At 46.1% G+C, this 23,065-nt stretch overlaps 1 protein-coding gene across 3 annotated transcripts in view; it reads right to left on the bottom strand.

Annotated features, from left to right (window-relative positions):
• Positions 1–23,065, bottom strand: part of LOC144805972 (NACHT, LRR and PYD domains-containing protein 12-like) — a 443,316-nt gene that overhangs the window by 298,710 nt on the left and 121,541 nt on the right. For all 3 annotated transcript variants that reach the window (XM_078672434.1, XM_078672432.1, XM_078672433.1), the window contains exon 3: positions 7,012–7,056. In XM_078672434.1, coding sequence (XP_078528560.1) covers positions 7,012–7,056 — 45 coding nt within the window. The remainder of the gene's footprint in view (positions 1–7,011; positions 7,057–23,065) is intronic.

Genomic DNA, 23,065 nt, shown 5'->3' on the forward strand with positions numbered 1-23,065 from the left:
TGACCTGCTAGTACATTCATCAAAGAAGTGGCACTGAGAGCTTCAGAGGCAAGGGAAACTGTCCCAAATATTTAGAAGAACTTTGGAAAGATTAAAATGACATGTTTAGATTGTGGCAAATTAATTTCATGTGGACAGATGAGTGTTACTCTAATAAATACAGCATATGAACATCATCATAGTCGATGGTTGGTAGAGACATTTTGACTATATCCTGGACCTGCCCGTCCTCGCCCAAAATGGCGCCGGAATAAATGGGACTCGTAACTCCTTGTTGTGTACTGGTTGCAGAACCTTGAAATCACGAGATACGTATGCAGTTTTGAAGCACATGGCGGGCGGGGACGAGAATTGATTGAATATTTCGACATCCCTATTGATATTAAGTTCTGATGTGTTATTGATTACTGTACTGTTGAAAGTTCGAATTAACGTCACCCATGGTACTTGCCCGCAAATGTATATCTAGATAATTTTATTGTAACTGGCCCTGTCGTATTTTAATTATAAAATGTACGTCCACCGATTCCGTAACTGTTAGACACCTTAGTTCTTGCAACCTAATGGCCCGCCCGTTACGTTCCTCTACAGTGTAAATGTCTATTCATCATATACGATTACAGTTTGCTCCGTGGCAGGCCCACGTGGTTATAGGCTCGTATTTGTATAATGAAATTTTCACAATAAAGGTTTTTAAAAGAAAACATGGTAGTAGTATATACATTGGTAAAGTTTTTAATAATAGTCACTGTTTTAGAATCATTAAAAGGCAAGTGAAATAAAGCAGACCAATTACATGAAGGGTAAAAGGTATAATACGAAGGAACGCAGTAAAGATAAATGGTCAAGGGCTGTTGTGTTTTCTATTCCTGCAACATAAAGTGATCGATAAGAATCTCATATTCAGGCGTATCGGCGACTAAGACAGCAGGTCGACCCTCTTTTGCTCAACGGCTCCGTCATGGGACGAAGAAACGCTCTTTTTCTCGAAAAAAGAATATATTTTACTTGCAGGACAGTTGTAAATTTTCCGGTAAAGTACATTAGCCTGGAACATTATAACATATATTTAAGAAAAAATAATGTTCGGAAGTAATAAAAAGCGTAATTTTTAGGTCATATGACCAAGCCTTTCATCATTACAATAAGAAAAGTAAAATGAACCAATGAAAAGTTTTATTAACAGGTTACATGACTTGTTATGCTTACGTTACGCGCTGCGCGCCCCGGATGACTTCCGGATGCGCTAACGCGGCGCGTCATACGACGCATTACGCGACAACGCAGGTCCAGAATATAGTCAAAATGTCTCCACCAACCAGCAGTCGGAACACAACCCCTTTCAGCAGGCTAAATAGTTCTGTTAAATGACAACAGAAGGGACAGGCAACAAGAACCATCAGTCAAAGAGGGGAGGGCTAGTTCTTCTCTACCGGGTTACATTGGGGCGCTACCGGAACTGATCGAATTGGTAGTCTACAGTGTTTCTGGATGTTTCAGACTGAAGCTGGGGTTAGCATGAGAGCAGCACCATTTCGTAGCTCCGTCGTGGCCATTCCGCAACCAATCATGGCAGCCGCTCTTTATCGTTATTTTGGGCGGGGTGGGTGGCGGAGCCGAGCTGTTTTGCAGCCATCATTGTGTGGAGTTCAGTTCATCTCACTAGTTTTGTATTTGTCATGAGGGGTTGTTCCTAATGTTTCTATTTTAGCGAGGTCAAAAAGATCCCATTAGTGGCCTACTGATTTTGCTCCATTCCTTTTCTTTTTTTTTTTACACGATTTTTCGTTATCTGCAAAGACTAAACAGAGTATTGCGACTCTGTGTTTGTTTGTAAATAGAGAATGAACCAAAGATAACTAATTCTAAAACAGTAAATACTTGGATAACAATCAATCAAATGGAGAGAGAAGCAGGCACGACGGATTACAACGGGGGCAAAGGCCTGCGTTAACTACCTTTCACTATCTGCAAAGAGAGAGTACTCCTAATAGAAATGAGGGGGGGGCAGCATTCAAAGCAGATCAGTGTGCATAAACACGAAAATGTTTTCACTTACCACGTACTTGACATTCGACAGCTTATGATATTTGCTATTAAAAAACCATTGAAATTCACTGAAAAAACCATAGGTTATAGACCATATATAGTTAAGAATTAGCATTTAAAAAACCTTATTTTACTCACACAAAACCATTGAAATTCCATATATAGTTAGTTGCACTAACTATATATCGCGCACCCGCAATCCACTGCTGATGATGTCACATATTACATCATTCATGACATGGTCAGTGACATCACTGATGACATCACTGATGACATCTCAAATGACATCACTGATGACATCACTGATGACATCTCAAATGACTTCACTGATGACATCATGACACACCAATACCAGTTACTACATACGCACTCACTGATTCCTACGTCTACACACACATTCACTCATTCACCCATACAATCACTCATACATACAGTCACTCATTATTACAACACTATCATATGCACTCATACACCTATACAGACAGTCACACACTGCCACTCATCCATGGAGTTACTCACACACCAAGTCAGTCCTGTAAAGAATCAATCACACTTCCATTTCTTCATCTATACAGTTAAACACAGAACACCATACTTCAGTGACATCACTGATGACATCACTAATGACATCTGAAATGACATTACTGATGACATCTCAAATGACATCACTGATGACATCATGACACACCAATACCAGTTACTACATACGCACTCACTGATTCGTACGTCTACACACATATTCACTCATTCACCCATACAATTACTCATACATACAGTCAGTTATTATTAGAACACTATCATATGCACTCATACACCTAGTCAGTCCTGTGAAGAATCAATCACACTTCGATTTCCTCATCTATAGTTAAACACAGAACACCATACTTTTCACACATATACTAACACATACTTACTCTCTTATACAATCACTGATACAAGTACACATTGATATGCACAGCGTCACACACCTCCCAGCCAGCCACACACACACTCAGTCAGTCTTCCATCCATCCAGTCATTCTTCAATATGTAAAACGTATTTAAACTTTACAAAAACACAGACACTAGATGATGTCATCAGTGATGTCATCAGTGATGTCACTGACCATGTCATGAATGATGTAATATGGGACATCAGCAGTGGATTGCGGGTGCGCGATATATAGTTAGTGCAACTAACTATATATGGAATTTCAATGGTTGTGTGAGTAAAATAAGGTTTTTTAAATGCTAATTCCTAACTATATATGGTCTATAACCTATGGTTTTTTCAGTGAATATATATATATATATATATATATATATATATATATATATATATATATATATATATATATATATAAGCTTTATCTGTGCATGCACAGTGTTAGATTCGGGATGTCAGGGTTTTTAGGAATAAGAGTAGGAAGAGTATTACGTTTTATTATTTTTTGATGTGTTATTAGTTTTCAGGGGTTGTTGCTATTTATTTTTTAGGATTTTGTTTAGTTAGTATCTGTAGAAGTAGCGTGCTAGAAGTGGAATGTTAAGGCTACAGGGGTGCGGTTATTCAATCTTTGAATAGACTCATCACATCAAATCAAGCCTCCACATCCTTCACCATCATCAACATCGACAAACCCAGCCTCCACATCCTTCACCATCATCATCGACAAACCCAGCCTCCACATCCTTCTGCGTCATCAACATTGACAAACCCAGCCTCCACATCCATCAGCATCATCAACATTGACAAACCCAGCCTCCACATCCTTCTGCATCATCAACATTGACAAACCCAGTCTCCACATCCTTCACCATCATCAACATCGACAAACCCAGCCTCCACATCCTTCTCCATCATCAACATCGACAAACCCAACCTCCACATCCTTCAGCATCATGGACATGCACAAACCCAGTCTCCACATCCTTCACCATCATCAACATCGACAAACCCAGCCTCCACATCCTTCTCCATCATCAACATCGACAAACCCAGCCTCCACATCCTTCACCATCATCATCGACAAACCCAGCCTCCACATCCTTCTGCGTCATCAACATTGACAAACCCAGCCTCCACATCCTTCTGCATCATGGACATGCACAAACCCAGTCTCCACATCCTTCACCATCATCAACATCGACAAACCCAGCCTCCACATCCTTCACCATCATCAACATCGACAAACCCAGCCTCCACATCCTTCACCATCATCAACATCGACAAACCCAGCCTCCACATCCTTCTCCATCATCAACATCGACAAACCCAGCCTCCACATCCTTCACCATCATCATCGACAAACCCAGCCTCCACATCCTTCTGCGTCATCAACATTGACAAACCCAGTCTCCACATCCTTCACCATCATCAACATCGACAAACCCAGCCTCCACATCCTTCACCATCATCATCGACAAACCCAGCCTCCACATCCTTCTGCGTCATCAACATTGACAAACCCAGCCTCCACATCCATCAGCATCATCAACATTGACAAACCCAGCCTCCACATCCTTCACCATCATCATCGACAAACCCAGCCTCCACATCCTTGTGCGTCATCAACATTGACAAACCCAGTCTCCACATCCTTCACCATCATCAACATCGACAAACCCAGCCTCCACATCCTTCACCATCATCATCGACAAACCCAGCCTCCACATCCTTCTGCGTCATCAACATTGACAAACCCAGCCTCCACATCCATCACCATCATCAACATCGACAAACCCAGCCTCCACATCCTTCTCCATCATCAACATCGACAAACCCAACCTCCACATCCTTCAGCATCATGGACATGCACAAACCCAGTCTCCACATCCTTCACCATCATCAACATCGACAAACCCAGCCTCCACATCCTTCTCCATCATCAACATCGACAAACCCAGCCTCCACATCCTTCACCATCATCATCGACAAACCCAGCCTCCACATCCTTCTGCGTCATCAACATTGACAAAACCAGTCTCCACATCCTTCACCATCATCAACATCGACAAACCCAGCCTCCACATCCTTCACCATCATCATCGACAAACCCAGCCTCCACATCCTTCTGCGTCATCAACATTGACAAACACAGCCTCCACATCCATCAGCATCATCAACATTGACAAACCCAGCCTCCACATCCTTCTGCATCATCAACATTGACAAACACAGTCTCCACATCCTTCACCATCATCAACATCGACAAACCCAGCCTCCACATCCTTCTCCATCATCAACATCGACAAACCCAACCTCCACATCCTTCAGCATCATGGACATGCACAAACCCAGTCTCCACATCCTTCACCATCATCAACATCAACAAACCCAGCCTCCACATCCTTCTCCATCATCAACATCGACAAACTCAGCCTCCACATCCTTCTGCGTCATCAACATTGACAAACCCAGCCTCCACATCCTTCTGCGTCATCAACATTGACAAACCCAGCCTCCACATCCATCAGCATCATCAACATTGACAAACCCAGCCTCCACATCCTTCTGCATCATCAACATTGACAAACCCAGTCTCCACATCCTTCACCATCAACATCGACAAACCCAGCCTCCACATCCTTCTCCATCATCAACATCGACAAACCCAGCCTCCACATCCTTCTGCATCATCAGCATGCACAAACCCAGCCACCACATCCTTCTGCATCAGCATGCACAAACCCAGCCTCCACATCCTTCTGCATCATCAGCATTGACAAACCCAGCATCCACATCCTTCTGCATCATCAACATCGACAAACCCAGCCTCCACAACCTTCTGCATCATCAACATTGACAAACCCAGCCTCCACATCCTTCTGCATCATCAACATTGACAAACCCAGCCTCCACATCCTTCACCATCTTCGACAAACCCAGCCTCCACATCCTTCTTCTTCATCATCAACATTGACAAACCCATCCTCCACATCCTTCTGCATCATCATCATCATCATCAACAAACCCAGCCTCCACATCCTTCTGCATCATCAGCATCGACAAACCCAGCCTCCACATCCTTCTGCATCATCAGCATCGACAAACCCAGCTTCCACATCCTTCTGCATCATCAATATCGACAAACCCAGCCTCCACATCCTTCTGCATCATCAGCATCGACAAACCCGGCCTCCACATCCTTCTGCATCATCAACATTGACAAAACCTGCCTCCACAACCTTCTGCATCATCAACATTGACAAACCCAGCCTCCACATCCTTCTGCATCATCAACATTGACAAACCCAGCATCCACATCCTTCACCATCATCAACATTGACAAACCCATCCTCCACATCCTTCAGCATCAGCATCGACAAACCCTGCCTCCACATCCTTCTGCATCATCAACAACAAACCCATCCTCCACATCCTTCAGCATCAGCAGCGACAAACCCTGCCTCCACATCCTTCTGCATCATCAACAACAAACCCATCCTCCACATCCTTCAGCATCATCAGCATCGACAAACCCTGCCTCCACATCCTTCTGCATCATCAGCATCGACAAACCCAGCCTCCACATCCTTCTGCATCATCAACATCGACAAACCCAGCCTCCACATCCTTCTGCATCATCAGCATCGACAAACCCAGCCTCCACATCCTTCTGCAACAACATCGACAAACCCAGCCTCCACATCCTTCTGCATCATCAACATCGACAAACCCAGCCTCCACATCCTTCTGCATCATCAACATTGACAAACCCAGCCTCCACATCCTTCACCATCTTCGACAAACCCAGCCTCCACATCCTTCTTCTTCATCATCAACATTGACAAACCCAGCCTCCACATCCTTCTGCATCATCGACATGCACAAATAAAGCCTGCACATCCACAGTAGTTGCCTACAAAGCAGGTCCCTGCAGCATTTTGTGCTTCACAGTGAAGTTCAAGTCTCATCAAAGTGAGAAGCCCCTTCCCGGGGTTCAGAATCCTATTCATCATCTGCGTGGAAGCATCACATACCCGAAATCTCTCCTGGAACCTCTTGGGCTTCACGAAGATCCGACACTGAAAATGAAACAACACTAATTAATATCAAGGCTATCACAGACAAGTAGAGTAATCCAAAACCAGTTTCCACTTTAAAGTGACTTCATGAATTATTCTTAGGTCGCCGTAATATGGGATGTTAAGTAGCCATCAAAATCTTAGTCAGAATGTGCAGGAATGGTTCCACCGGCTGCCGGATGCGGAGTGAAGGGGAATCTCCACAAGGACCGTCCGTATCCCGACGGTACTTGTTGCTGAAAGCACCGCAAGACGAGATCCTTTATTTAATTGACTGCGGGTGCGTGCTGAAAGCTGATACTCGCCTGGACCCTAAACTCTGTGAAACTAAGAAAGCTGCTACGCGCTAATTTGCAACGCAATTAAGCCGATTCAGTCTCCGGCCCGAACGTACTACCTCGCTGCTTTATCCGCATATTAGGACACCTTTGTACCTAGGATTCCAAGAAGGTTCCGAAATCCTGTGTGTTATTTAAAGGTGGTGACCTGCCATTACTTCCCCTTGGGCGGACTGCCTAAGTGAATTCGGGCCTGAATACAAGAGTGCCTGGATATCAGAAGCATTTGTGATACTGTTACCTACCACCCCCTCTCCTCCCCCCTTCTTTTGCCCTGACGAAGGTGCGGCCAGTCTACGGGCCTGGCACCGAAACGCGCGTCGGCGTTGAAACAACTTGCCCTGAACCTTTAATCATCGATCTCCGGCCTATGGCTGAGAGGACATGTTCAGGATGTTCTCAGAGCATTATTCCTTAATTCCTGTCTGAGTTGAATGAATGAATTATATATGAGAATGTGTGTTAGCGATTGATGAATGTGTTTGAGTTTGAATGCAGGAAGACTGGTTGCTGATGGTGTTTTTTATCTTGTTATATTGAAATGTTTGAATAAATGAATATGCCTAGATGCACTTTAAAACATGAAGTAAATAAAAATAAAAAGGATATATTTTTTTATAAACTTGAATGTGTTCTTGTCTGAATCTAATGTGGCACGGATACCTTGGTGAGCGCTAAATGGGTGACTATTGAAAAAAACTGGACTCTTGAAGAGCCAATTATTGATTAAAAACGGGGCAGATCTATCTTCTTCTTCGCTTATTCATTTATGTGTAGCCTGGGCATAATACTACGCTACGCTAACGGAGTATGCTAAGTTTGTGCTAATTGGCACTTTTCAAATTGCACGTAGTACAGTACAAAAACTGTGCTTAGCAGCTAAAACAACAACATTCTCAGATGCTTTGAAAAAGCAATTTTACATGCTTAAAAGCATATAATCAGTATACAAAGGTTGAACTTTTTCAATGAATACGTTGGATAATGAGAGCTGATGATTTTGGGGTCCCCTCTAACCTAGGGGGAGCACCAAGCAGATGCCTTGAACACAAAGAGCATAAACAAAAAGCACATTTTGTTGAACTTCAGTGATGATCCCATCATTTTAGGACCACCCCAAGCACAGTTATTGGCAAAAAATCAATCCCGACCAAAGGCCCTGCAAAGCATTATGGGACGAGATTAGCAGTGGGCAGCGAATATTATAGTATCCAATATCAAAATTCTACAAAGAGCTGCAGTTCCAATGGTCGTCCCTAGATGTCCCTCACGAGTCAAATGCAAAGCATTGAAATTATTCTTACATCAAGCTGCAGTTCCACTGGTCGTTACTAGATGTCCCTCACGAGTCAAATGTGAAACCATTGAAACCCTTTTATCAAGCATTTGCATTTGACTCGTGAGGGACATCTAGTAACCACTGTTGAACTGCAGCTCTTTGTAGAATTATTTTGATATTGGATACTATAAATTATTCACTGCCCACTGCTAATCTCATCCTATAATGCTTTGCAGGGCCTTTGGTTGGGAATGTTTATTTGCCAGTAACTGTGCTTGGGGTGGTCCTAAGAGGATGGGACCACCACCAAAACGTTCAATAAGATGTGCTTTTTTGTTTTCAAGGCATCGGTTTGGTACTCTCCCTAGGTTAGGGAGGATCCAAAAATCATCACCTGTCTCACTGCTTGCTAATTTTTCAGTTTCACTTTTGTGAAAGTACTATGTGCTCTTTAGCATATAAAGATAGAAATACTTATTTTATCATAACTGGCACTGTACAGGATGCCATTTGCAATTATTTTGCAATTTTTTCATAACTGGCACTGTGCAGGATGCCATTTGCAATTATTTTGCAATGTTTTCACAGTGCAGACAAGTGCACAGTGTCATCAGCTACGCTATGCAGACTATGTGTATTACGTGAAGTACAAAGTATACTACGTAAAGCTAGGTAAATCTACGTGTAGTGTTGCTACGCAAACTATGCCCATGGTTATTTATGTGCCAGGGTTTATTACGGAGATATTGATTATGATGGACTCAGGGCTTTAATTCATTGAACATGGTAGGGGGTGGGGGTTGGGCTCTTGAATAGCCAAAACACATTGGCTAATCAAGATCTACCATCCGATGAGGGAAGGAAAGGATATCAGCCATCAGACAGATACGAGATCAATGCCAGGATGTAGGAAATGGAGTAGAAAGGCGTTCCTGAACACAGTGGAACATATGTTAGAGTTACAACAGGATATACCAATATGGTATACAAACCTGCATGAGAGGACCAGCTACAAAATGATCACAAGAAGCATGTTATTTCTAGAATGTTCTAATGGTGGGGATGCCATCTACTGAACTTGTGGTTCCCTGTCTGGTTTACAATGGGTTTCTGAAAACAGAGTCTGAGATGGCTCTTACATCATCAATCCAAGCAAGCAGGGTTCTTCTAAAGAGCGACTACTCTCCTGTTAGGGTGTCAAGTAGGCCTGTGCTTGGCCAGAGTTTGCAGAGTGCTGCTACGAGGAACATCGCAAACTGCAAAAAAATCTCTGCCACACTACAGAGTACAATAGAAAAATGCAGATAGCAGTGATTTTCAGTGCCGGATGCTTGTCCGCACTGTGCAGTCATGATGATTGGCACCATGCACAGCTCAAGCGGACGCTGCTTTCCTTTCTGCCGCTCGAGTAGATCTTTACTCGAACTGACAGTTTCTTGACACGAGCGGTCACGAGCCTAAGCGACCACTCGCAATGGGAAATCTTACCCCCCTCCCGCCTTGAGAAATCTCGCCAGGAGTTTGATTTTCCACACTCATATTTGCCAACTTGATGTTGATTATCACGAACGAGGAAAAATCTCGCCGGGTGGTGGATTTTACTCGCTCACCAACTTGACATTGACTAACGTGAGCGAGGAAAAAAACTACGATCCGCTACTCAGATATGCAGGGCAGGGAGCTCCAGGTCTTTGCAGTGAGATAGAAGGATTTTCCTCCAGCCGTGGGCTTGTAGACCCATGGGATAGCAGCCAGGGCCAGTTGGATGGAGCGGAGATGTCTGTTGGGTGTGTGGGAGAGGTGGCGGTTGAGGTATACAGGCCTAGCGTTGTAGAAGGCTTTGTAGGTGTACGTGAGGAGCTTGAAGGTACATATTTTTTGATTGGGAGCCCTTTTGGGTCTTTCTGGTGAAAGGTGATGTGACTGCAATGGGGGATGTTCAGGATGAGACTGGCAGAGGCATTCTGGATGTTCTGTAGTTTCTTTAGGCGCTTTTTGTTGGTACTGGCGTAGAGTGCGTTGCTGTATTCCAGTCTGCTCCTGACAAGTGCATGGGTGACCATTGTCCTGGGAACGGTGGGGAACCACTTGAAAATCTTCCAGAGCATATTGAGCTTGTGAAAGGAGGAGGATGAGACGGCATTGATTCATAGAGTGAGGAGTCCAGGATTATGCCAAGGTTATGTGCATTGTCTGTGTGTGCGGTGTGGGTTCCGAACGCTGCGGGCCACCACGAGTCATTCCAAGCGGAAGGGGTGGAGCTCAGGATCAGGTGTTAGGTCTTGTCTGAGTGGAGCTTGAGGCAGCTGTCTTTCCTCCAGATGGCGACTGCCTTCAGCACGTTGTAGAAGTTGCTCTAGGCGGCTGTGGACTTGTCGGAGGGAGAGAATCATCAGGTTGTCGCCTATGTAGGAGATAATGTTGAGTCTGTGGCTTCAGACGATGGCTGCAAGCGAAGCCATGTAGATGTTGAAGAGGGTGGGGCTAAGGGGGGGATTCCTGGGGCACTCCGCAGCTGATTTCCGTGGGTTCTGACTAGAATGGTTAAAGTCTGACTGTGTCTTGCCAGTGAGGAAACAGTGGAACTATTTTAGGATCTTGTCACGGATGCCGGCGTCGTGGAGTCTGGTGCAGAGGGTGTGATGGGAGACGGTGTCGAAGGCTGCAGAAAGGTCCAGTAGGATGAGAGTTGCAGTTTTGCCTCAGTCGGGGAGGGTGTGGATGTCGTCTGTAGCAGCGAGGAGGGGGGGTATCGGTGCTGTGGTAGCTTCTGTGTCCAACATGGAGAAGTCTAGGATGTGGTTCATTTTGATGAACTCGGAGAGTTGGGTGTTAATGACCTTCTCGATGATTTTGGTTGGGAAGGGGAGCAGAGAGATAGGTCTGTAGTTCTTGAGGTCCGTCGGGTCTGCAGAGGGTTTCTTCAGCAGGAGGTTGATCTCTGCATGTTTAAAGTCTTCGGGGAAGGTGGCGGACCAGATGGAGCAGTTGATGGTGCGGTAGTGTTCGGGGGCGATGGAGGTGCCGGCTCTGTTGGAGATGTGGGGAGGGCAGTGATCTGAGAAGGCTCCGGAGGGGATGCTCTTCATGATCCTGAGGGTAGCTTCAGAGGTGAGGATAGTCCAGTTGGGCAGGGTCTGCTGGGGTTTGGAGCCATTGGGTGCAATGCTTATTCATGGATCTTGGTTGCAAAACTTCTTCTTGATCTTGCAGTGGAAGAAAGTGTCGAGGTTGTGGCAGAGGTCTTGAGATGGGAGAATGTCTGCTGTCTCTGTGCTGGGTTTAACAAATTCTTTGACCATGGTGGAGTTTGTTGCTGTTGAGTGCATTGGCATTGATGTGTTTCTGTATAGCAGATTTCTTTGCTTATGCGGATGAGGTGGTGTGCAGTGATGGCGGTTTTGAAGGCAGCATGGTCTGCCAAGATCTTGCTACTCCATTTTTTCTCGAGCCGTTTATCTTGGAGGCCTGCATGCCTAAGGGTTCCCTGCAGGGAGACAGTGTGTTGGTGCAGTTGGAGATACAGCAGTGGAGGTTGCGTGTTGAGACGTTGATGTCCGTGATTGTTGGTGGTGGAGTTTTGCTGAGAGATGTGGTGAGCTGGTCTTCGGTGAGTTTGTTCCAGCTTCTGTGAGGATGGCGGTGCGCATGGTACTGTAAAGTGAGTTTGTAAAGGAGGCGTGGACGCAGTGGTGGTTGGTCAAATGGAGTTCAGAGGTGTCGCTGACGGAGATGTTGTTGCTTGTGGAGAAGATGGGGGTCGAGCATGTGTCCTGCTGAGTGGGTTAGAAAGGTGACCAGTTGCTAGAGTCCGGTGGCGGCAAGGTTCTCCAGCAGGGAAGAGGTGTTGAGGTCGATTAAGTTGTCCAGGTGGAAATTGACGTCACCGAGGAGGATGTAGCCTGTTGAGGCAAGAGCACGATGAGCGATAAAGCCGGCTATGGCTTTGCTGAATGGAGGAGCTGGGACCTGGGGGTCTGTAGACCAGGGTGCCATGGAGGGTGGTGTTTGGTTGGCCTGGATCTGGAAGTGGAGGTATTCCATGTCATATGAGTGGTTGTATTGTGAGGCTGAGGGTGTTCGGGTGTACGATGGCAATGCCTCCTCCCAGCCGGTTGGCGATGAGTTTGTAGTTGTCAGATGTCTGTTGCAGCGTTCGGGGCTGAGATGGGGTTCATCCATGTTTCTATGAAGAAGGCGACGTCGGGGAAGATGGAGTAGAGGAGGTCCCAGATCTCTACTGCGTGTTTTCTGGGAGAGCGAGTGTTGAGTAGGATGCAGCTGAAGTTATCCAGTTCTTGATGGTTGTGCGGTCCGTGGGCCTGTTGTGTGGAGGTAGCATAAGATGCAGTTGCACAGGTGAACGGGCCTTGGGTATCCCTAGGAGATGTGAGATGGCAACAGGCGGTGGGGCGTCTGGAATGGAGTACGTCGAGGGTATTGCTGTTGCAGAAGTGGGAGCCATGAGAACCAAGATCCCTGTTGGTGGGCACGGTCCAGGCTTGGACAACAGGCGAAGGTGGGCTTGTCTTTGGTACGACCGTGCAGTCGCTGGCATTAAGTAGTAGTGGAGAGGTGAGAGGTGCTGGTCAGCTGGGAGGTGGGAAGCCATTCTGGGAGGGGGCAGAGCTGCAGGAGCAGCGAGGGGGGGGAAAGCGAGAAGGGGGCACAGAGAACGGCACGGAAAGAGATTAAAAAAGAGAAATACAAAAAATAAAGGAAACCTAAATAAGTACAGAGAACAGAAAGACAGGCAATAGTCACCACTGGGCCATCAGGGAAGATGCGCAGGTGGTAGCCTGTGGGTGGAGGAGGGCATGGAACTAAGGATCTGGGCACAGGAGGACAGACCACTATTAGGTGCAGCTGCACGGCGGTGGAACAACCCATACTGACAAGGTCAGTGAAGTCATAACATCTTGGCCTGTGTCCATCAGCTTCTGTACAGCTGGGTTGCAATCACTGCACCATATTGACAGCCGATCTACTGTAGGGCTTTGCTCACTACAGACTCCATGGAGGGGCTTTTACCAGGAATTGATTTTGACTTTTTCTGACTGGCACATAAACCCTGGTAGTGAAGGCTGGAGGTGGCTCTTAGGAAGTACTGATGTACCCCTGACAGCAAATATCTTTATAGAGCCACGCATCAAGATGAGGGTAAATGTAATCATTAGCCTTCTGAGATACGTTACAACCACTGCTATGAACTCTGTAAAAGTTATTGGTGGGACTGAACCTCAGCACCTTGTGTGAGAAGTTGGCCTGGTATGTGCTGTTCACTAGTTATAGTTGGCACCTTGTACCAGTCCAAACGACCCTTATTGATGAATGGCTAAAGACAACCTTTATTGAAAGCTATCCTAGTGGTAGCTATGGAGATCAGCATTCAGGCTAATACTCGAAGGAATGTAAAGCTGCTTGTTGTGCCAGTCTATAATCTCATGAATGACCAAATGAAAGGGGTACCACACGAGAGATATATAAAATATATGTATTTATTTATTACTAAACACTCTCTACTAACCTCTCTATGAGATTAGAGCACAAAGCTCAAAATATTTTTACATGTTACAATATTAAATCACTAGAACGCCAGTAAATGGCACAATAAACAGTGGGCTCCAGGGGGAGCCCAAACCATATACTAAGAAAGTGCAGACCCCCCCAGGATTTTGCGGCATGGATTAGCAAATTTAGTGGCACAAATATAGAAATTTAGCGGCATTTTTGCGGCACTTTATTTTACTCCTAATCATTCATTTTCAGCCTGAAATCAATGGAAGCTGTTTTAGCAGAGTATTCCACTTTGAAATAGGCAAGTTCAAAGTGTCTGCAGCTCTACGGAAGCACAGCTCCAGTCCTAACCTTGTGGGAGGGAGCTGCATTTATCCCTGGGATGTTCTAGTGCCATGTATGCACCCCTTTTGGGGCACAGCTGCCTACGGATCCGAGAGGCAGGACACCTCTTCCTCAGGCACCCTCTTTTGCCAATTGAGGGTGCCACTGATGCCCTGCAACAATGAAGATTTCTTTTTTTAAATTTGCTGTAAATATATTGGTAACAGATGACAAATGTGACAGTAAATCTGTTCTAGGTGACTCAATTGGTTACATAGAGGCTGCATTTTAAAATATCTTACAGAGTTCAGATAACTGTTGTAGAGACCATTGTGTGCCCTGCAATTGCGAGGGGACAGAGAAAAACGTAATTACGATACTAACAAGGTACTACACACGTTTTAATAAAACAATGTTCAGGGCTTGAGTAACAGTTCTGTGGGTGCTGGTGAGGGTTGATGGTCCTCTGTGGCCTCCTCCTGGTGTAGAAGCAGGTAAACCTCTGACCCTGTCTCGTGCGCAGTCCTTGGATGAAGGGAAACTCTCTAAAACTGAATTCAGATAAAATAGAGGTGCTGTACGGGCCATTTGGTATTTCAGAGCGTCTAAATTATTCCGGACTGCTTAGTGCGATAAGGCAAACAGAGGCATCGTTTCTATGGTAAAAATGAATACAGAGGATTTCACATACACATGTTTTAGGTGCCCGCTCCTGCCCTTCCAGTACGTCCAGACAGGATCAAATAGCTGCTTTATTTCTCGGAGAAGCCTGCTAGTGAAAGCAGCCGCGTTTTATTGGACACTGCACAAGGCAAACCTGGATTTAAAACCACAATCAGTGCTGAAAGGAGAATTGTGTCAAGGTGAGCGTGCACATATTGACAAAAAACTATGAAACCGATGCACGTCTGATCTTGCACATCCTAGCTCACTGAATTTAGACATCATTGCGTTATGACGCACTCTTTCGAATGTAGCACTTGTTCTGCTAAACCTTGTAGAGTTGCCGAATTACCATTTTGTTCCCAAATACATGTTGCTGCATCATTTTGTGACATAATAGGACGCACAGAAGAATACAAAGTTCCCCGGGGAGCGTAATACAGTGTGGAGAAGAGAGTGGATGTATGGAGTCAGGGAACCAGGAGGGTTCCCTTGTCGGAACTAGAGAGCCTCACACACCCAGAGCGTTAGGTGTGACACACACCCTGGCTGAAGGATGTCCAGTATCCTCATCGGCTCACTGCCCCTCGTCAGACCGGCACTGCAATGTCTGACGGAGTGCCCAAAGGCACTCTTTTGGCGGAGTTCTTTTGTTCCTTGCCGATGATGAGTGTGAGTGAGGACGAAAGAGTGTGTAGTCGGTGCAAGGTGAATGAATGTTAAAAAGGGTAATCAGTCCACAATGAGTTATATTGACGTGGCTGATTCCCTGGTTAAAAGGGGTGAGAGGGGAGCTAGAAGCTGTGAAAGTATACAGCAAACTACCTCAACCCCCTGGTGTGGTCAACATGTTTCTCGCCAACCGGCGATTCGTCAGGACCTAAGGAAGGTACTACACAGGAAAACAGGTGATTAAATGCTCATTCATATAGTAAAAAGCAAATACAACCTCTCTGGGTCGGGTGCAAAGAGGGCCACGGGGTCCTGCTCTAATTAGGCGGCCTAGAGGTAGGGGAAAAAAAAAAAAAAAATATATATATATATATATATATATATATATATATATATATATATATATATATATATATATAAATAATAGGACGTGCCTCTGTCTAGGTGCCCCCCCCGCCCGCCCCCACACCTCCTTCACCTGCTCCCCCACAGGATGCTCAGGCTGTCCGAAATCTCGCTTTTACGGCATCTACCGTCCATTCACCAGGGGGGTGGGGAGGGGGTTACTTCTAGGAGTGAAGTCGCCTCCCTGTTCCCCACAAGGTCGACGTGCAGGAATAGACACGTGGGGGCCGACATTCCAAGGGGTCAGTCTAGTTCTGCTAAAGAGAGACCTTCCTTAGCTCCTGAAAGATTAGAAGACATATCTCCGATACAGAAGCATGTACTTCTCAGCCACTAGAGCAGAGCTGTACTGTCAACACAGACCTAAAAGGAGCCTCCTTCCTAGAGCTGACCGACCGTCCAAATTTCGCGGGCAGTTTTGTAAAAATTGCTGCATTTTTACAAAACTGCCGATTGTGATTTTTTTTGCAAATCGCGAAATCCTGGAGGGTCTGGAAAGTGGGATAACAACCACGACTTAACTACACATAGAATCGCTGGAACCCCAAGGAACCACCCAAAGTAGTGACACAGAGCACCCACGGAGGACGGGTGCAGTGTGAGAACACAGACGCGAGCTCCGTACAACTCTATGGGAAAGTCAGGGATGGAGTTTTAGAGTTTTAAGGACACTTAGGAGAGAACTTTAAGCAAACCCTTTCAAACATAGAAGGTTCTAAGGCGAGCACCCTCGAGAGTACTGAGATACCGGTGTTACCTACCCCAGAAGAGCCGGGTGCATAGGGGTCAAGTGATGTCGGAAACTTTTTTAGTTTTCAATGGCTTGATGCACAAACATGCTGCTGCCCGGAAGATGAAGTGTCCGGTGGGATACAAACCTGTATCTGAGATGAGAAGAACCTGAAAGCAGAGGGGACAGAGTCTGGGTCACTTCAGAGTGACCAGAGGCACGATAGTCGAATGCCCACCGATGTCGGTGCTTCAGGTGAGATGATGTGATGCTTGACTCTGCTGCCACGGGGACCAGGAGACTTTGACAATGACCAAAGTCTGGAGGTGAGCTGTCCCACAAAGGATGTCGAGTGGTGGTGGGGGGGGGTCAGTGTCCAGATTGAAAACCAACAAGCCTTGGCAACTGCAACCAATGCGGGCAGAGGAAATAAGCTTCTGTGAAGACTAGCAAGGTCCTGAGATTCTCCAAGCTATGGAGAGTCACGGCACATCTAGAGCAACCAGGGAAGCCCAAAGAAAGTCAAAGTTACCCTCACAGGGACCAACAGGCCAACAGACCAGGGATAGCAAAGGGACCTCAAGCTGAATCACAAAATACCAGCCCACAAAACACTCATGGAGTGAAGGACGGAAATCTTCAGTGGAGACACTGCTCGGGGTCAGGACTACAAGTAGCCAAAAAAGCAGCCTCAGGGATTGCCGAAAAGCACATGCTGCTGCAAAAGTATATGGTGCACAGGGGTTCGGGTTGCATGGTCTCAGAATTGCTGAGAGAGCAGATCGACCTCAGAGACCTCGGGAACCCACCTCCTGTGTTGCAGAAATCTTTGGAGTCCTCAGGAGCTCTGGAGATGCAAACCAGTCAGATTCGTTTAGGTGCCTGCTGCTGCAAGGGAGTAACTCATTTACTCCAAGGGAGATTCTTCAGTCATCCAGCGTAGTGTAGATCGTCGAAGTACTTGGTTTCTGTAGCAGAGTTTAGTCCAGGTAAAATCTAAAGTCCTGTAGTCAGGGTCCTACTTTATACCCAAGGAAGGGGTGTGACAAACTCTGGGGAACCACCTATGGGAGGGTCAGGACAGAGGGGTGGCTACACTCGTATCCTATAACCAGTTTCGCACCAGAGCAGTGGCCAATGGCTCCTGCAACCTGTTTGAACTGGACTATGCACAGGGACACAAAATGTGCCCCTGTGCAGACTTCAAACACTCTGGTGCACCCACCCAGCCCCAATACACTAAAGCCTGTCTAGGAGGTTGTCACACCTCCCTGTGACAGGAAACCTATTGTCAAGCCTTCCCCTGCTCGAGCTTGGCTCAGCAGCAGGAAGGCAGACCGGTGTCTGTGGTTGGCAGCATCCATTTTGAGATGTCCAGGTCGAGAAAGCTGGTACCCGGTGTTTCACATAAGTCCCTCTGGAAGGGTGGAATCATACCTCCCACACCAGTTGCTGGTGTGGAGGTATGATTCCAAAGTGTTTGACACCAAACACGACATGTTTCTAAGCAGCCATTTTTAAGTTAGCATTTACCGCTAGGTTATAATGCACTTAAATATATATGGTTGGCTGCATCACAAACAACCCTGGAAAACAGGTTTCAAAGGCTGCAGATGGGCTCTGCTCATGCAGGGGCATCCTCTCACACAAAACCCATCACCCTGTCTTCAGGATTGATAAGGCCTGCCATAGGGTTTATATGTGCAGTGATATGGATAGCTATCGTAAACCTATATCACTATTAGGGGTGCATGCACCACCTTACACAGGCTGCAATAGCAGACCTGTGGTGTCATTATGCATGGTCTCTCAGGGGTGACATAATACATGATTCAGCCCCTGAGAGGCCTCTGGGGTACCTATGCCCTGGGTACATAGTATACCATAGACTAGGAACTGATAAGGGTACCTCAGAATCCAATCTGGTGTACCTAAAGTACATGCAATCAATTTAGAGGAGAAAGCAGATAAACTGACTAGGATCCTGCTAGTCAGGACCCCAGTCTAAGTCGAAAACAGTGAAACATCAGCAAAAAGTGGGGGTAACCATAAGAAGCAGATTCTACTCTCCTACACCGTGTATTGGTAGTGGTTGTTCCCTACTAAGCGTCAAGAATCTTTGGTACTCCACCTCAGTCAGGATATGAAAGTGGGAGTCTTACAGATCTATGTTGAAGGACCAATCTTCGATGGAGCGGAGGGTAGATATGATGAAGTGGTAGCGTGTATTCGTTTTCAGTCTTGAGATCAGGAATGGATTTGAGTTAGCGACTTGGTCCTTCCATTTCTACCAGAAAGTAGCAGGAATACAATCCCTTTTGTTCGTGGGAATGAGGGGCCCGCTCGATGGCTTGACTCTGAAAAAGGGTGCTGACATCTTGGTACAGACAGTCCTGTTTATGCTTTGCTCACTTCTGCTGTAAAACCATGGGAGGGAAAGGGGCTATTTACATAATATTCATGGGAGGGAAAGGGGCTATTTACATAGTATTGGGAGGGAAAGGGCTATTTAAATGGGAGGGAAATGGCTATTTACATAATATTCATGGGAGGGAAAGGGGCTATTGACATAATATTCATGGGAGGGAAAGGGGCTATTGACATAATATTCATGGGAGGGAAATGGCTATTTACATAATATTCATGGGAGGGAAAGGGCTATTTACATAATATTCATGGGAGGGAAAGGGCTATTTACATGGGAGGGAAAGGGCTATTGACATAATATTCATGGGAGGGAAAGGGGCTATTGATATAATATTCATGGGAGGGAAAGGGCTATTGACATAATATTCATGGGAGGGAAAGGGCTATTTACATAATATTCATGGGAGGGAAAGGGCTATTTACATAATATTCATGGGAGGGAAAGGGCTATTTACATGGGAGGGAAAGGGCTATTGGCATAATTTTCATGGGAGGGAAAGGGGCTATTGATATAATATTCATGGGAGGGAAAGGGCTATTGACATAATATTCATGGGAGGGAAAGGGCTATTGACATAATATTCATGGGAGGGAAAGGGCTATTGACATAATATTCATGGGAGGGAAAGGGCTATTGACATAATATTCATGGGAGGGAAAGGGCTATTGACAATATTCATGGGAGGGAAAGGGGCTATTTACATAATATTCATGGGAGGGAAAGGGGCTATTTACATAATATTCATGGGAGGGAAAGGGGCTATTTACATAATATTCATGGGAGGGAAAGGGCTATTTACATAATATTCATGGGAGGGAAGGGGCTATTGACATAATATTCATGGGAGGGAAAGGGCTATTGACATAATATTCATGGGAGGGAAAGGGCTATTGACATAGTATTCATGGGAGGGAAAGGGCTGTTTACATGGGAGGGAAAGGGCTATTGGCATAATATTCATGGGAGGGAAAGGGGCTATTGATATAATATTCATGGGAGGGAAAGGGCTATTGACATAATATTCATGGGAGGGAAAGGGGCTATTGACATAATATTCATGGGAGGGAAAGGGCTATTGACATAATATTCATGGGAGGGAAAGGGATATTGACATAATATTCATGGGAGGGAAAGGGGCTATTGACATAATATTCATAGGAGGGAAAAGGCTATTTACATAATATTCATGGGAGGGAAAGGGCTATTGACATAATATTCATGGGAGGGAAAGGGGCTATTGACATAATATTCATGGGAGGGAAAGGGCTATTTACATGGGAGGGAAATGGCTATTGACATAATATTCATGGGAGGGAAAGGGCTATTTACATAATATTCATGGGAGGGAAAGGGGCTATTGACATAATATTCAGTTCTCATCAGTCTTTTGAGGCCTTTAGCCACTCCTCAGTGATTTGAGATGCTACCCTCTGCTTGTAGTTGGTTTGCCTCCTGTTGGTGGGTGAGGGTTCCTCTTTGCTGGTGACCTTCTGTACCTCTTGGCAGACGCCTCTGTTGGTAATACTGCCTCTGCTTGTGTTGTTGCTGCTGGGGCCACTGAGGGACTTCAACCTTCTGGGAGGAGTAGCAATGTTCAGAAGTCTTGTATACGTGCTTCCTTGTTCTGCTCTAGTTCAACAGCCTTTACTACGCTTGTCTACAAAGACCACAGAGTGTAAAGAAGCAAAACAAGGCAGCAGGCCTCATCCATCCTTATACCCAGGGCCAGATTTATCAAACGTTCATGAACAGGAGAGGGCAGGAATGAATTATTCATGCACCACAGCAAGACAACTGGCTGCGCTGCCGTGCGTGAACGGGAGAGGACAGGAATGGCACATTCCTGCTCTCTGCCTCCGCTGGCGCAAAATTATCTGCCTAGCATCAACGCTGGCACCCTTGTGCCATCGGACAAGGGTGCCTGCATTGCAGGCAGGTTTGCTTTGTGCAGGGAGGTGCAACTTCCTGCAAAAAATAATTCTCAGAGGCATTTTCCTATTTCTGAGTGCGCTGCAGAAAAGAGGAATCAACGAGGAGAAATAAAGATATTCCTCCGCTGCATCTTTCCTGGTAAGGCGCAGTATTTTGATGAAGTGCCAGTTTACCAATCTTGGGAACTCTGGGAAAGCACCACAGTCCATGGGTGGATGCAGGGAACATCCACACTCCAAACACGCAGAGCCAGGCAGGGCCAGGCAGGGCCATGCGAGGTCGCCTTTCTTTGCTTGGTGAATCTGATTTAGGGATTGTGTTGTGTGACACAAGGGCAACACAATCCCTTCATAAATCTGACCCTGGTGTCTGGAATAACATCCCCATCTCTATGAGGACCACCCCAAAGCTGCTCCAATTTAGAAAAGAGTTGAAGACAGGTCTCTTTAAACAACACTGCATCACAAAGCATTACCCATCCCCAAACCGGCCGCCTCTCCTGTCCCTCGCGGACCTTTACCTCGTATAGTGCTCGGTTGCATTTTGTCTAGATTTCTGCCACAGAAATCCCATGTACATACACACATTTGTCACTTCTCTCACCTGTGTCTGCGAGTACCTAAATGGGAATTTACTGGGTGTACAAAATTGGTCAAATGGCCAGTAAGGCGATAAATGTTACCATTGTGGGGGACCTCAATCTGCATCTTGAGCTGGAAGGAAAGGCCGTGATCACCAGTATTTTAGCAGATATGGAAGCCTTCCAGATGCCGCAACTTGTTCTTGAGAGTACACATGCGGCTGGACATTTGCTTGACCCCATATTTTCCAACTTGAGTTGTCCCTCAGACATGGACGGATCATTCACTAATACCATTCTCTCTACAGTGGCAGGGTAGAGCGGATGTGGCCCGTCCAGTCCCTGTGGAAAAACGGCCATGGCACAAGCTAGACCAGGAGATGCTCGCAACATGGTTAGCGGGACACAGACCGCAGCTTCCTCTTGATGACGAGGGGGCACAGCTGCACTTTCAGAACTGGCTGGTGGCTGGTCTTGACAGCTGTATCCCAGCCAAGCGGGGTGGGAAGAGAGGTGGTCCTTCAAACCCATGGTTCACTGACCTACTAACTCAGGCAAAGAAGGGGTGCAAGCAACTTGAGCGCACTTGGCGCCGCTCCGAGGCTTTTGCCAAAGTAGTATATAGAGCGGCGGTCAAGGAATACCATAAGCTCATTCCGCAAAACGCGGGCTGAGTTTATAGCCAATAAGGGGAGGCACTAATCTCGCCAGCGCTCTAGGACTGGGTACGTTCCTTCTTGGTAGGGCGATCCTTCCAAGTCTCAGTGCCACCTTTCCATTCTCAGGACAATGCCCTGCCCCATGGGGTGCCTCAGGGATCTATTCTGAGCCCATTGTTATTCAACCTTTATGTGAGTCCCCTGGCGGAGGTGGCTAGGGGCAGGGCGTTGTCCTTGGTTTCGTATGCAGACGACACCCAGCTGGTGATTGCCTTCTCCAAAAACTGTCTTACCAATCTGGAGAAGTTTAAGGAGGATCTGTTGGTCATCTCGAACTGGATGAAGGCTAATTGTCTTCAATTAAATGCCAGCAAGTCTGAGATCCTATTGTTCAGCAAGGACCAGGAGCTCTGGTCCGAACAATGGTGGCCTGACCATCTTAAACCCGCCCTGTCACCCAAGGAGGCTGTAAAGAACTTGGG

This window comes from Lissotriton helveticus (genome assembly GCF_964261635.1).
Source record: "Lissotriton helveticus chromosome 1_1 unlocalized genomic scaffold, aLisHel1.1 SUPER_1_unloc_37, whole genome shotgun sequence".
NCBI classification, from domain to species: domain Eukaryota; kingdom Metazoa; phylum Chordata; class Amphibia; order Caudata; family Salamandridae; genus Lissotriton; species Lissotriton helveticus.